Consider the following 15,247-nt stretch of genomic DNA (forward strand, 5'->3'; position numbering starts at 1 on the left):
ATGGACAACAGAAACGCCCAGATGCACATGGAGGATACGATCAAGTCTCCAGGGGCCCAGCCAAGTCCTGGCCTGAGGACTGCCAGAAAGAGTGCTGGTGTTGAGCCTGCCATATCAGGAGTCAACCAGGTAAGTAAGGACCTGAACCTCATGTTCTGGCCTCTCTGTTCCCAAGGACACCTTTCCCCTTCCCTGCCCAGCCTTCCTCCTGCAACTGCTTTAATTAAGACTCAGTTATAAGGGACACGAAACCCAATTCAAACTGGAGTAGGCAGGAAGGAGAACACAGCTGCTTGGATAACGGAAAAATCCATCAGTGGACTTCAGGTATGGCTGGATCAAGGTGCTGACCGAGTGTCTCTAGGTGCTGCCTTCCTCTACCATTCCCAGGCAGGCTCTCCCTGCAAGACAGCAAGTATTGCCCTGGCCACTCCAGGCGTACATCTTCCTCGCTGATGTCTCCTGACTTTAGCATCCCCAGCAGGAAGAGAGCCTCTGCGAGGGTTGAGGAAAGTCTGGCATCGCTGCCATTGGCCCACATTATGTTCACGTGCTTATCTCGGAACCAGCCACCATGCAGGGCAGAGGGGCCTGGATCTCCTGGCACAGTGGTCGGCAAACTCATTAGTCAACAGAGCCAAATATCAACAGTACAACAATTGAAATTTCTTTTTTTTTTTAATATATTTTATTGATTTTTTTTTTTACAGAGAGGAAGGGAGAGGGATAGAGAGCTAGAAACATCGATGAGAAAGAAACATCGACCAGCTGCCTCCTTCACACCCCCCACCGGGGATGTGCCCGCAACCAAGGTACATGCCCTTGACCGGAATCGTACCCGGGACCCTTCAGTCCGCAGACCGACACTCTATCCACTGAGCCAAACAGGTTTCGGCTGAAATTTCTTTTGAGAGCCCAATTTTTTAAACTTCTTCTAACGCCACTTCTTCAAAATAGACTCGCCCAGGCCGTGGTATTTTGTGGAAGAGCCACACTCAAGGGGCCAAAGAGCCGCATGTGGCTCGCGAGCCGCAGTTTGCCGACCACGGTCCTGGCATAATGGAGCCGGAGGTCCACTGAGCCCCACTGGCAGAATAGAGAAGGACAGGTTCCCATAAACAGAGTGCTGGCTTCTGTTGCCAGGGAGATGCTGCAGGAGCAAACCTGCGAGGTGCCTTCGGTGACCTCCAGCTCCCCTTGTAACCTTTATTCCCCCGACAACTGCGGGAGGTTTCCATCCGGGCCCCTCCCCAGCCCCCAGCCTGCGTCCTAAGCCTTCAACGCACTTCACAGCCTCCTTCCATCAGTTTCTTTAGTGCCAAGTGGCACAAACTGAGAGCACAGAGAAGACTCGCCTTCCTATCTAGTTTCCTCAGAGCCCAAACGTCACCATAGAAAAGGTCAACGTTCCCTTGGGTGAAGACGCCCCCTCTCTGTAGCCTCTGATATAAATCATGGCTTCGCTTGGGGGCAGGAGAGGGCCTGAGGGGGTCTAGAAGGGAGGCTGGGGCAAACATTCAGGGCTTCCTTCACCCCCCAGTCATTTTTCCAACAGCACAGTCGTGGGGTCCGGCCCCCTCCCCCCACTCAACCAGCCGCGTGACCTTGGGCATGGCACTGCACCCCTTTGAGCCTCACTGTTGATGTGTGTCATGGTGAGGACCAACTGGGTGAAATCCCTGGGTACCTGGCACAGGCCCTGCCTTCGGTAGGTGCCCTTAGTGTTGGCTCACATCAGAATCTTATATCACTCGGCTCACATCCATCACTTGGTCACCGAAGGCACCAAGTGATGGATGAGCTGGGTTGTGTGGGTTTTGCTGACTCCGGTGGGGCTTGGAGCTGGCTCTAGGTCACTGGCTCAAGGTCACCCAGCTAGGAGTGACGGACCAAGAGGGGCATCACAGCCCAGTTTCAGAGCCTGAGCTCTGGGACCTCATGAGGGTCCTCAAGCCCCCCGGGTGCTCTGTCAAGCCTTCCTAGGCTGGACACCCTCGGCTCAGGTACTACTCTGGACCCCAGGTTTATGTCAGAGCCGAGTACTAACCAACAGCCTCTCAGCTTGGCTACTCTGCACCCCAGCCTCTCTCTCTCTCTCTCTGCCTCTTGTCTCCACCCTGCCTCTCTCTAACACACTCCCTGGGTAGGCACAGAATTTCCCTTTCCCCGAGGCCAGGATGATGCCCAGGGAGTGGGGGGTGTCCCTCAGAATGGGTGCTCACAAGAACATCTTTGTTCCAGGTCGTATTTCCGGATGCTGCAGGGATGGGCAGTGGGAAGGAGCCCTCACCGGCCCCAGAAAGGCCCGAGAAGCGGCCCGGACACAGAGAAGCATCAGAGGAGCGGCCTCCGGAGCTCAGGACCCAGGAGCAGAGTCACCTGGCAGACCTAGGGTGAGCTGGGGGCGTCCCCGAGAGCAGGTCCAGGAGAGAGCGCCCCCTGATCCACCAGGAGCGAGGAGAGGGAGGAGGGAGTACTCCCAGACCAAGGTGGACCCTCCCAGTCACAGCGCCTGAACGGTTCTTCACCCAAAGCACACGAAATGATTGTGTCGGCTGTTGTCTGAGCTCCCCTGCTGGGCCACAAGCTTCTGTCATGTTCAGCCTCAAATTCCTCATGCCTGGGGTTGTGCCTGGTGCATAGTAGATGCTCAATAAATATGTATTCACTGAATTAATTTTTTTTAAAAAGGAACAAAAGAGAGGCTGAGAGACATGGAAACACACGTTTACATGGAATTATTGTTCCTGTTTTCTAAATGTTGGATATATGTTTTAAACTTGTCTGCAGTGAGAACGTATTCTTTCCAAAAAGAGCAAGTCAAGAGGGAGCCAGAGACAGGCAAAGTGAAAGACTTGGGAAACAGTAATAGTGACACCTGGTTAGCTTGTTGTTTACATTTGATTATAACCAAAAACCTCTAAATCATCTCTTCTCCATGAAAAGTTAAGGGACTCCATCAAAGCCAGGTTTGAGACCCTGGAGACATGTACTGCATACCATGCTGGCGGAAATATAAACTGTTTCTACTGAAACAACTGGGCAATTTGTTCAAACTGACTTCTAGCCCTAGCCAGTTTGGCTCAATGGATAGAGTGTCCCTCACGAGGTCCAAAGGGTCCCAGGTTCGATTCCAGTCAAGGGCACGTACCTTGGTTGCTGGCTCCTCCCCGGCCTGAGCCCTGGTCGAGGCTTGTGCAGGAGGCAATCAATGGATGTGTTTCCCTCACATTGATGTTTCTCTGCCTTTCCCTTTCTCTTCTTCTTCCCCTAAAAATCAATGGGAAAATATCTAACCATCTTTCACCCATTTCCAGAAATATGCCCTAAGGAAATCACTGGAGAGTCAGGCAAAGTTTTATGCAGAAAAATGTTCACTGTCACATTTTTTTAAACACTAAAAGATTGGAACTGCCCATGTGCCCTAAATGCCCAAATAGAGAAACAGTTAAGTAAATTATGATTCTCTAGAAAATCTATCTATATATATAAAAGGCTAATATGCAAAGTACCCCCCCCCCCCCCGAGTTTGACAGGGAGACCGGAAGTTCGATCACTCGCTATGACGTGCGCTGACCACCAGGGGACGGCGCAGAATGAAGGAAGGCTCCAGCCAGCAGCTGGCAGCCAGAAGGCCCCAATCGGCCCTGATCGCTGGCCAGGCCTAGGGACCCTACCTGTGCACGAAATTTCGTGCACCAGGCCTCTAGTATATTGATAAAAGACTTTTTATTTAAAAAAGCATGTTTATAAAAGACTTTTGTCATGGGAAAAACTTAGGCTATACTGTTAAATGAAAAACTATAAATGCAATAGAATTTTAACCATGTGAAATGATGCAATTACTTGCAGGGAGTAATTAAATAAATCCTCATTACCAATATGTGTGTATGTCTACAGGAAGAAGCCTGGGGGAACTGCTCTAGAGTATTCGAGGGACACCCATAGACACAGATTCAAATCCCGAGCTGTCACCTTGAGCTCTTTGACACTAGGCTCGAGTCTCTCAACCTCTCTGAATTCCAATTCCCTTTAATTTTTCTTAAAAAAGAATAAATAGTAAGAATGGTAAGTCCTAACTTTCTTAAACATCGACATCAAAGTGTTTATGGTTTGGGGAATTCATATCAGTCCTTCATCCATTCTCCCAGGCATTAAGTATGCACCCCCGCTGTGCCTGGTCCTGCACCGGTGCTCTGGAAACTACAAAGAAGTATCTATGTATATAAAAGCCTAAATGACCCTTCTACCAGCTGACCATTCAACCAGCCGACTAGTAGCTATGACACACACTGACCACCAGGCGGCAGACGCTCAATGCAGGAGCTGCCACGCTGCAGTGACTTGGCAGTTGTGGTTCTTGGGTGATGCACCCTGATCCAGAGAAGAGGGAGCCCGATTCCAGGGTGCATCACCCAAGAACCAACCTCTTGCAATCCGGAACCCCTCGGGGGATGTCAGACTGCCGGTTTCAGCCCGATCCCCGTAGGCCAGGCTGAGGGACCCCACCTGCCAGAGGGACCCCCGCTCACTCCGCAGACGCCCTTTGAGCCCTGGTGCCACCCCAGGTGCAGGCCGGCCAGGAGGGACTGCGGGAGGTTGACTCCAGGGCATGTCCGGCCTGTCTCGCCCAGTCCCACTTCGCCCCACCGGCCACCTTCTAATTAATTTACTTTCAATGTGCACGAATCCTCCAGTGAGAATATAAAACTGTGCCCCAGTCCAGGAGCTGAGGTGTCCCTTTGTCTGTTCTCCCAGGAAGAAGCTGTCATCTTCGGCCCCTCAGGAACCGCCCGAGGAGCTGCAAGTAGGCCAGGATCAGGCCAAGCCAGGAAGTGAGCTGGGGGTGCTGCCTTCCAGCGTCTCCCCAGCACCTGAAGGGCTGCTGCAGCAGCAGGGCTCCGGGCAGGAGACCGAGGACCTGCAGGGGAGACAGCAGAACCCCGGGACAGTGAAGGGTCAGGCCCCCAAGAGGTGCCAGGTAATGTCTGCGGAGAACTGGGCAGGAAGGCAGGGAATGACTGAGCCACAGGGACACGAAGGAGCCCCCCACGCCCCGCTGGTGTATTGTGTCTGCTCCTCTCTGTGCCCCGGAAAGGCCCAGCACGCAGTCTGTGTGGGTCGTGGGGATATTCCGATTGGTCTTGATTGTCCATCGCAAGCCTTTAAGACTTGTTTCCGGGGTGGCCCTGTGGTAGGTTCGTGGGTGCCTGAGGCAGGAAGCAGGTAAGCGGGGCTCTGCATACAATTAACACTGGGACATGCGGGGTTCAACGAAGCTCAGACAGGTTTCTTTACACCAGGAGATCCTAGAAGCTGTGTCTCAGCTTGTGGGACCTGGTGAGAGATGGTTAGAGTATGGCTTTTGCAAACGGTGTGAGTGTTGGACTGAGGCTCATTTTTGGCACATGGCTATGCAGTCATTCCAGCACCGTTTGCTGAGGACTATCCTTCTCTGCTGAATTTTCACCTTTGTCGAAAGTCAGCCAGGGTGGGGCTCCCCATTTTGGTGTCCTTGTCGTCAGCCCACCCCAGGTCACCAGGCAGCAAGTGGGTCAGATATAGTGCAGACAACAGAGCCTTCTTGCACCTTGGACAGCTGTGGACAGTACCTGGAAGACAAGCCCCTCAAGGAGGCAGGCACCCCACACATTAGGCCACAGGGGACCCTGCCAGAGCCTGGCCCAGGGGGAGACAAGGACGGGTCTCAGGAAGCAATGCCCCTAATGCCCACAACTCCGGAGAAGACTGGCAACTCCTTCCCGCCATCCACGCCAGGACCTCACACACCCAAAGAAGGGTAAGCCATCCTCTGACGCCACCCCCACCCACTCCCTGACCCCAGCAAGATGGCTCTTCTGCTGAGTCCCAGGTGAGGTGAATTCGAGTCCTGGCTGCTCCTGACCTGATGGAGGGCCTGGGGCAGGTCATGGCTCTCTGGGTCTCAATGTCCCCACCTGTACAATGGCTCTAACACTAGAAATTTTTGTTCTGTGGGCCTGCACTTTATGGGCCATGCCCCACAGGGGTGTGTGAGAGAATGGGGAGCCCCTCTGAGATTAAAAGACCAGGGGGATGATGCTGGGATGGTGGACCTGAGGGTCCTGGGGGCTGAGAGAAGGGGGTGCAAGGGCCATGCTTTGAACTGAGCCCCTCCCCGACTGGGGTTTCTCCCTTGTTTAGGGTCAAGGCTGCGGAAACCAAGCCAGCACCAGGGCCTGTTCCTCCACCAGTAAGTAGAGCCAGAGTGGACATGGGGAGAGGCGGAGGGGATCCTGAGGAGGAAGGGGGCAGAGGTAGACATGGGACAGTATTTGGAGACAAACTGGGGAAGGTGTGTCCCTGTGTGTTTGTGTGAGTGTGCACATGTATGTGCATGCATGTACATGTGTGTTTGCACATCTGTATAAGTGTGCATCTTGGGTGGGGGGGTCAAGGATGCTCTTACACCCTGGAGCCCTTGTGTTCACCCCAAGTCGTGTCGCGGCTTTTCCCACACCGGCATAGATTTTTTTTCTCACCCATTTGCTCTCGATCACAGCATACAATCCAAAGCTTCCCTGAACATCTGGGGGCTTCCACTCCCCTCCCAGCACCCCCTCTCCACCAGCTCTGCCACTTCTGGGCAGCCTGTGAATGCACAGTCATCACCTGCCCCTGCCTTTCTGCTCGTCACTGGCCAACCCCCAACCCTGGCTAAACCAGCCACCCACTTGCCCTCTGCCTGCACATGAGCAGCTCAACACGGTTGGAGAAAAGCCCTGTCTTGTTGGTGGGCTTCACTCTCCAGCGATGACCACTAAGGTCGGAAGCTCCTGGCAATCCTCGGCTGTTCCCCGGCCATGCTGCCCTCCTCCTCTGCTCCAGGATGTCATTCCACAACAGCACTCTCCTTGCCATGCGTTTGGGCTGGTGATCTGGCCTCATGTGTCATTGAAAGGCGAGAAGCATCAGAAGAGAAAACTGGGATAGTAGCTAGGAGGGTTTGTGGTGTCAGGAGAGTATTTTTCTTTTAGAGAAGGAAGGTAGCCCTAGCCGGTTTGGCTCAGTGGTTAGAGCTTCGGCCTATGGACTGAAGGGTCCCGGGTTTGATTCCTGGTCACATGCCTGGGTTTCAGGCTTGATCCCCAGTAGGGGGCATGCAGGAGGCAGCCGATCAATGATTCTCCGTCATTATTGATGTTTCTATCTCTTTCTCCCTCTCCCTTCCTCTCTGAAATCAATAAAATATATTTTTTAAAAAGAAGGAAGATATTATGGCATGCTTACATGCTGATGGGAGCAATCTGGTGGCGAAGTAGAGCTGATGCTTTAGGAAAAGAGGGTGTGTGGCAAGAGCTGCATCTTTGAGAGCAAAGACTGGGCTGGAGCCTGCAGGGCACGGCCTGGTTGGAGATGGACTGGGGACAAGTGCAGGATGGCTGTAATGGGAGGGGCAGGTGCAGGGTGGCTGTGATGGGAGGGCAGGTGCAGGGTGGCTGTAATGGGAGGGGCAGGTGCAGGGTGGCTGTGATGGGAGGGCAGGTGCAGGGTGGCTGTGATGGGAGGGCAGGTGCAGGGTGGCTGTAATGGGAGGGGCAGGTGCAGGGTGGCTGTGATGGGAGGGCAGGTGCAGGGTGGCTGTGATGGGAGGGCAGGTGCAGGGTGGCTGTAATGGGAGGGCAGGTGCAGGGTGGCTGTGATGGGAGGGCAGGTGCAGGGTGGCTGTGATGGGAGGGGCAGGTGCAGGGTGGCTGTAATGGGAGGGGCAGGTGCAGGGTGGCTGTGATGGGAGGGCAGGTGCAGGGTGGCTGTGATGGGAGGGCAGGTGCAGGGTGGCTGTAATGGGAGGGCAGGTGCAGGGTGGCTGTGATGGGAGGGCAGGTGCAGGGTGGCTGTGATGGGAGGGGCAGGTGCAGGGTGGCTGTGATGGGAGGGGCAGGTGCAGGGTGGCTGTGATGGGAGGGAAGGTGCAGGATGGCTGTGATGGGAGGGGCAGGTGTAGGGTGGCTGTGATGGGAGGGGCAGGTGCAGGGTGGCTGTGATGGGAGGGCAGGTGCAGGATGGCTGTGATGGGCGGGGCAGGTGCAGGATGGCTGTGATGGGCGGGGCAGGTGCAGGGTGGCTGTGATGGGCGGGGCAGGTGCAGGGTGGCTGTGATGGGAGGGCAGGTGCAGGGTGGCTGTGATGGGAGGGGCAGGTGCAGGGTGGCTGTGATGGGAGGGGCAGGTGCAGGGTGGCTGTGATGGGAGGGGCAGGTGCAGGGTGGCTGTGATGGGAGGGGCAGGTACAGGATGGATGTGATGGGAGGGGCAGGTGCAGGGTGGCTGTGATGGGAGGGGCAGGTGCAGGGTGGCTGTGATGGGAGGGCAGGTGCAGGGTGGCTGTGATGGGAGGGGCAGGTGCAGGGTGGCTGTGATGGGAGGGCAGGTGTAGGGTGGCTGTGATGGGAGGGGCAGGTGCAGGGTGGCTGTGATGGGAGGGCAGGTGCAGGGTGGCTGTGATGGGAGGGCAGGTGCAGGGTGGATGTGATGGGAGGGGCAGGTACAGGATGGATGTGATGGGAGGGGCAGGTGCAGGGTGGCTGTGATGGGAGGGGCAGGTGCAGGGTGGCTGTGATGGGAGGGCAGGTGCAGGGTGGCTGTGATGGGAGGGCAGGTGCAGGGTGGATGTGATGGGAGGGAAGGTGCAGGATGGCTGTGATGGGAGGGGCAGGTGTAGGGTGGCTGTGATGGGAGGGGCAGGTGCAGGGTGGCTGTGATGGGAGGGCAGGTGCAGGATGGCTGTGATGGGCGGGGCAGGTGCAGGATGGCTGTGATGGGCGGGGCAGGTGCAGGGTGGCTGTGATGGGCGGGGCAGGTGCAGGGTGGCTGTGATGGGAGGGCAGGTGCAGGGTGGCTGTGATGGGAGGGGCAGGTGCAGGGTGGCTGTGATGGGAGGGGCAGGTGCAGGGTGGCTGTGATGGGAGGGGCAGGTGCAGGGTGGCTGTGATGGGAGGGGCAGGTACAGGATGGATGTGATGGGAGGGGCAGGTGCAGGGTGGCTGTGATGGGAGGGGCAGGTGCAGGGTGGCTGTGATGGGAGGGCAGGTGCAGGGTGGCTGTGATGGGAGGGGCAGGTGCAGGGTGGCTGTGATGGGAGGGCAGGTGTAGGGTGGCTGTGATGGGAGGGGCAGGTGCAGGGTGGCTGTGATGGGAGGGCAGGTGCAGGGTGGCTGTGATGGGAGGGCAGGTGCAGGGTGGATGTGATGGGAGGGGCAGGTACAGGATGGATGTGATGGGAGGGGCAGGTGCAGGGTGGCTGTGATGGGAGGGGCAGGTGCAGGGTGGCTGTGATGGGAGGGCAGGTGCAGGGTGGCTGTGATGGGAGGGCAGGTGCAGGGTGGATGTGATGGGAGGGGCAGGTGCAGGGTGGCTGTGATGGGAGGGGCAGGTACAGGATGGATGTGATGGGAGGGGCAGGTGCAGGGTGGCTGTGATGGGAGGGGCAGGTGCAGGGTGGCTGTGATGGGAGGGCAGGTGCAGGGTGGCTGTGATGGGAGGGCAGGTGCAGGGTGGATGTGATGGGAGGGGCAGGTACAGGATGGATGTGATGGGAGGGGCAGGTGCAGGGTGGCTGTGATGGGAGGGGCAGGTGCAGGGTGGCTGTGATGGGAGGGCAGGTGCAGGGTGGCTGTGATGGGAGGGCAGGTGCAGGGTGGATGTGATGGGAGGGGCAGGTGCAGGGTGGCTGTGATGGGAGGGGCAGGTACAGGATGGATGTGATGGGAGGGGCAGGTGCAGGGTGGCTGTGATGGGAGGGCAGGTGCAGGGTGGATGTGATGGGAGGGGCAGGTGCAGGGTGGCTGTGATGGGAGGGGCAGGTGCAGGGTGGATGTGATGGGAGGGGCAGGTACAGGATGGATGTGATGGGAGGGGCAGGTGCAGGGTGGCTGTGATGGGAGGGCAGGTGCAGGGTGGCTGTGATGGGAGGGCAGGTGCAGGGTGGCTGTGATGGGAGGGGCAGGTGCAGGGTGGCTGTGATGGGAGGGGCAGGTGCAGGGTGGCTGTGATGGGAGGGCAGGTGCAGGGTGGCTGTGATGGGAGGGGCAGGTGCAGGGTGGCTGTGATGGGAGGGGCAGGTGCAGGGTGGCTGTGATGGGAGGGGCAGGTACAGGATGGATGTGATGGGAGGGGCAGGTGCAGGGTGGCTGTGATGGGAGGGGCAGGTGCAGGGTGGCTGGATTGCTGAAGGAATGAGTGGCAACTTACTGCATGCCTGCCCTATGCCGAGTGCTGGGTAGAGGTGGGTAAAGAGGTGGACAAGGCCCCTGAAGTTATCTCTGGTCAGGCCACTGCAGGCTGCGTCGATCACAGCGAAGGACACAAGTGAGTGGTGGGACCCAGAGGAACTCCAGACCACAGCTCAGAGAGCTGCGAGGCGGCAGAGCCCAAGTCAACTGCAGGGGACTCATGGGGTGGGAGCCTCGTGTGATGCATGTGAGGTCTGGGCGACATCCTCCAGGGGCCCAGAGAGGAAGGGGCAGTCGGTGCGAGGATGCCCTGGAGAGTAGGCGGCACCAAGAAAATCTGTGGGGCAGTGTGGCTGGCTGGAGGCCACATCCCCTCCCCCTCTCTGTCCCCAGGGGGTGAGGGACACTGGAGAGAGAAGGGAGCTGGGCTGTGCCCCGAAGCAGCCTCCGGAGCCCACAGCCACCACGGGTGCCCAGAACCTTGGGAGCACCGGGCAGGGCTTCATGAAGTGCCTGCTGGAGGTGGAGGAGGAGGAGGCCATGCATCGGAGGGCCACCAAGGCCCGGGCCCTGCCAAACCGGAAGGCCCCCAAGACCCTGACCCCTGTGCCCACCTCAGCCCCGGTTGGCAACTCAGCCTCAAACCTGCCGCTGACACTGCCTCAGACCCCCGCCTCGGCCCCTGCCATGGCCCCATCCTGGGTCCGGCCACCAGCCCCTGGGCCCATCCCTGCCCCTGTGGGAGCCCCTGTCCCGGCCTCTGTACCTGTCACGGTCCTGCCAGCGCCTACCCTGGACCTGGGCTGGAGAAAGACAGTATTCTTGCACCACGGCGGCGAGAGAAGCCTGATCCACGCCAAGGCACGGTAGGAGCCCCCCCAAAAGAGGACCAGAGCTTCTGTCCCCTTGTCCCTGGCCTCTCCCTCCCAGACTCTTGTCCCTGTCACTGGCCCTGTGTGTCCTCTCCATTTCCCCTCATTTCTGCCCTCTCTCCCAGCTCTATGTCCCCATATCTAGGTCTCTGTTCCCATTTCTGACCCCTTTTCCTACCGCCCCACAATGGGGTGTGTCTTTTCTCGTGTCCTTTACCTCCGCCCCGCTCTTCCTCTGGGTCACTCAGCCTCTCTGACCTCCCAGAGCCTCCCCCAGGGTCCTGCCCGTGCGCTCCGCTGCCCCGGCTTCTCCCCAGCCCTGCCCTCCTCTGGTGCAGCCGTGGGCAGGGGCAGGCGGCTGGATACATACTGGCCGGTCTGTCCTCTGCAGGCAGGACCTGGAGGAGCGCTGCTTCCTAAACTTGTATCAGAACTGGGAGGCGCGGGTTGAGGAGCACCTCACTCTGAAGCAAGAGGAAGGTGAGGCCGGCCCGGGGAGCCCCCACAGGGGCATCAGAACACTCCGTCCTTTGGGGTTCACAGACCTGGGTGGGGGTGGTTTACAGACCAGACCACCACGCTGTGCCCACCCAGCCCTGTGTGGTGGACCCAGTGGAGTGCCTGGCTAGGCGATCGGGCAGGGCAGGAGGCTGGCCCAAGCGCGCACACTGCTGGGTGGGGGGCCGGAACTCACGCTGGGTCCTCTCACTTGGGGTCCAGGATGCTCCCAGTTCCACAGTCACCTCGCCCAGTGATGGAAGCAGGCCTGCCAAGTGCGTCAGGTTTTGGAGGCGTTTCTGCCTCCCTCCCCGGAGCCCGCTCCGTTGGGCCTCCTTCGAAGCAGCCTCCAGGGCCCTTGGCTGTCCTAGACTGGTCTCCCTTCCCACCCCACCCCGCTCCCACCCCAAAATGTACAAGTTCTGAGCACACACCCTGGGCGAGGCGCTGTGCTCTTGGGCTGGGCCCTGTGACCCCACCTACTGCGCTGTGAGGGGGAGGCATCTCTGCTTTCTGTGGGCTCCAGAGGTGGCCTCACCAGCCTGGCCCTAAAGAGTGGGTGTGCGTCCTCCTCCACAGCCTGGGACCCTCTGGCCACAGTGGCCCGTTCCTCTGCCTTTCTTGGAGGCACTCTCTGGCTCCCTATGACCCCCTCCTTGAAGTTCACACCTTTCTGCATTAAGACCCTCTAGCCATTGTTGGCTGGGCTTTTCTAAGTACAGGACCCGCTGCCCCACCTCCTCGAGTAGAGTTCATGGGCAGCATGCCTTTTTGGCTTAGAGCCCAGGGTTCCCAGCACGACCCTTGACCCTACCTGGTGAGGAAAGAGCTGGCTACGCTGCGCTGATGCTCCAAGCTGCCCTGCATTTTGTATTATGGGATCTGTTTTTGAGAGTTGTTCTGTTTTTTCCTTTTCCAATGTGGCTGCTCACAGCACATCACCACCGCCCAAACCCTAGCTGCATCTCCTCCCCACGTTTCACTTCTGTGTCAGAGGCTCATTATGTGCCAGGCACTGAATTAATACAGCCGCTCTTGGAGGGTGCACTGTCATGTCCATCCTACAGATAAGAAAATCGAGGCTCAGAGGAGGGCAGGCTAGCGCTGGAGGCTAGGAGTCTGAGGTCACGATGTTGATATGTTTGGTTTGTCCCGAGGCCTCTTTGCTTGGCTTGCCTTCTCCGTGTCCTCACATGGTCTTTCGTATGTGTGAGCACATTCCTGGTGTCTCTTTGTGTGTCCAAATTTCCTCTTCTTATAAGGACACCAGTTAGATTGGATTCTAAGGTACTGGGTGGGGGTTAAGGCTTCCACATGGGGATTTGAGGTTAGGGGACACAGTTCGGCCCACAACAGTAATTCAGAGCCAGTCTTCGTACTAGGTCTGTTGATTCTAACCCGCATTTTGCTGTGAGCTAAGAAACCAGACACCACACATTATGACCAGGAAGGACACGGCTTTTGTACCAGTTGGCACTGCTCTGGGGCTTTCTCGGCATCCTTCCTGGTCCTCGGCTCGGGTCCAGATCACTGAAGCCTAGAAGCCATGTCCATGCAGATGAGGGACCACAGAGCACCCAAGTCCAGGTGCAGACAGAGTCAGAAAGACCTGTCTGGTCCTCAGTTTCCCCAACCTTACAAAGGAATAAGCATTCTACTCTTACAAGGCTATCGTGAGAATTAAACGAGAACCTGGCTACAGAGAGCATAGCACAGTGCCGGGCACATAGGGGGTGCTCCTGGTGCAAAGCGAAGGTTGCTAATTAGCTTTTGCCACACCAGCTGAGCCCTTGGCCTGACCTTGTTTAGAGTGGAGTTAGTCGATGGGACCACACCCCTCCACTTTCACTCTTTCAGTTCCCTTGTCCCTCCACCCGGCCATGCTAGTAGAGGACACGGGGCAAGAGGGTGGCTGGAGGGGAGGGGAGGAATGGTGGAAACAGAAATGTCCCCACCTCACGTAACCCCACTGCCGGCCCCAGCCTTCCACAGTTACTTTGAGATCTTCAATGGCCCTGGCGAGGTGGACGCGTACAGCCTGCAGAATGTCCTGCTCATCGTGGGCATCTCCCTGACGCCGGCGCAGGTGGAGGATGCCCTGATGAGTGCTGACATTGATGGTGAGTGAGGGGAGGCTCCTTCCATGTCCCAGTCAGGGCAGCTCCACGGGCCCTGGGAGACCGGTACAGTCCAGTTAGGTGCTCAGGACTCTGGTTTAAAAGGCCCTGCCCTTGGTTTAATGCACTGCTGTCACAGTCTAGAATTTTTTTTAAATTTTTATTTATTGATTTGAGAGAAACATCAATTTGTTGTTCCACTTAATTATGCGTTCATTGGTTGATTCTTGTCTGTGCCCTGACTAGGGATCGAGCCTACAGCCTTGGCGTATTGGGGACAATGCTCTAACCAACTGAGCTACCCAGCCAGGGCCAGTCCAGAAATTCTTAATGTTTCCTGCCTTTTCATTTTGCACTGGACCTGAAAGTTAATACTCCCTGAGCACCTACCTACTCAGTGCCAGGTTCTGGTGACTGAGAGATGACCAAGACCTACCTCCTCACCCCAAGATGTACATGACCTCTGAGATCCCTTCCTTTTGGGCCCTTGTGTGTGCTTCATCGGACATTCCCCTGTGATTTGGTCACTCATCTTACCAACTGTAGGATCTTGAATGAGTCAATGAAGTTCACCAAGCCTGTTTCCCCATCTGTACAATGGAGCTGATGGCAATATCCACCTGTGCTGAAAGATTTAATGAGATAATCCAGGCAAAGCGTTGAGCAAACACCTGGTACACAGAATGCGTCCAGAAGGCATTAGCTGCTAGTGTTACACGTGGTTTGATTGGCTAGACGCAGGATGTGGGAGCAGTGGGCTGTGGAGGGCCTAGGCTCCTGACCACTGCTTCCTCCATCACTGCACAAATGCAAATCTTCACGCTCAAGCCAGGAATTGACCCCAGCTCGGCCCCTATGTGACCCTTGGCAACAGGCTTCTTTTCTCTGTGCATCAGGCCTCATCTGTGACATGGGAAGAAGTATTAAGCACCCCCAGAGGGTGGCTTTAAGGACTAGAGATTATTCATTCATTCGTCAGGTAGTTCAGGGAACATTTGCTAAGACCTACCTGTCTTAAGCCCAGAAGACACAGTGCAGAACACAACAGGCCCAGTTCCTGCCTCCCAGAAAGAACCTCCATTACATTCCAGATCTTCCGAGTGTGTGGTTGAAGTATGGGGGTTTTTATAAGTGTTTGAGGGGATCTGACCTGGGTTGACCTGACTTCTCTGAGGAAGGGATGGTCAAGGGGAAGTATTAAGTGAAGGAGCTGGAGGGGGGTGGAGAAAATTCTAGGACAAGGAAGCAGCCTGGGAAGAATGTGGCCCCTGGTGGCAGAGCAGGTTAGTCTTGAGGGTCTGGGCACTCGGTGAGGTTGGAGACAGGTAACAGCCAGGTCTAGTGGGGCCCTGAAGGCCAAAGTGGGAATGTGTGTGCTTATGTATTCTCATGCAGTGACTATCAAATGGTAATAATAATAGTTGCTGATGCCCTAGCTGGTTTGGCTTAGTGGATAGAGCACCGGCCTGCGGACTCAAGGGTCCCCGTTTCGATTTCGCTCAAGGGCACATGCCCGGGTTGTGGGTTCAATCCCCAGTGGGGGGCATGCA

The 15,247-nt window shown here is 56.8% G+C and overlaps 1 protein-coding gene across 1 annotated transcript in view; it reads left to right on the forward strand.

The window, feature by feature from the left end:
• The window catches only part of SPATA21 (spermatogenesis associated 21), a gene marked incomplete at both ends in the record, with an annotated part of 26,721 nt that continues 11,474 nt past the window's right edge, over positions 1 to 15,247 (forward strand). Inside the window, 8 exons of the mRNA XM_079777879.1 lie at positions 1 to 129; positions 2,242 to 2,393; positions 4,759 to 4,981; positions 5,526 to 5,800; positions 6,184 to 6,232; positions 10,604 to 11,076; positions 11,474 to 11,562; positions 13,563 to 13,700. Coding sequence (XP_079634005.1) covers positions 1 to 129; positions 2,242 to 2,393; positions 4,759 to 4,981; positions 5,526 to 5,800; positions 6,184 to 6,232; positions 10,604 to 11,076; positions 11,474 to 11,562; positions 13,563 to 13,700 — 1,528 coding nt within the window. The remainder of the gene's footprint in view (positions 130 to 2,241; positions 2,394 to 4,758; positions 4,982 to 5,525; positions 5,801 to 6,183; positions 6,233 to 10,603; positions 11,077 to 11,473; positions 11,563 to 13,562; positions 13,701 to 15,247) is intronic.

Source organism: Cnephaeus nilssonii (genome assembly GCF_951640355.1).
Source record: "Cnephaeus nilssonii genome assembly, chromosome: 7".
Taxonomy (NCBI): domain Eukaryota; kingdom Metazoa; phylum Chordata; class Mammalia; order Chiroptera; family Vespertilionidae; genus Cnephaeus; species Cnephaeus nilssonii.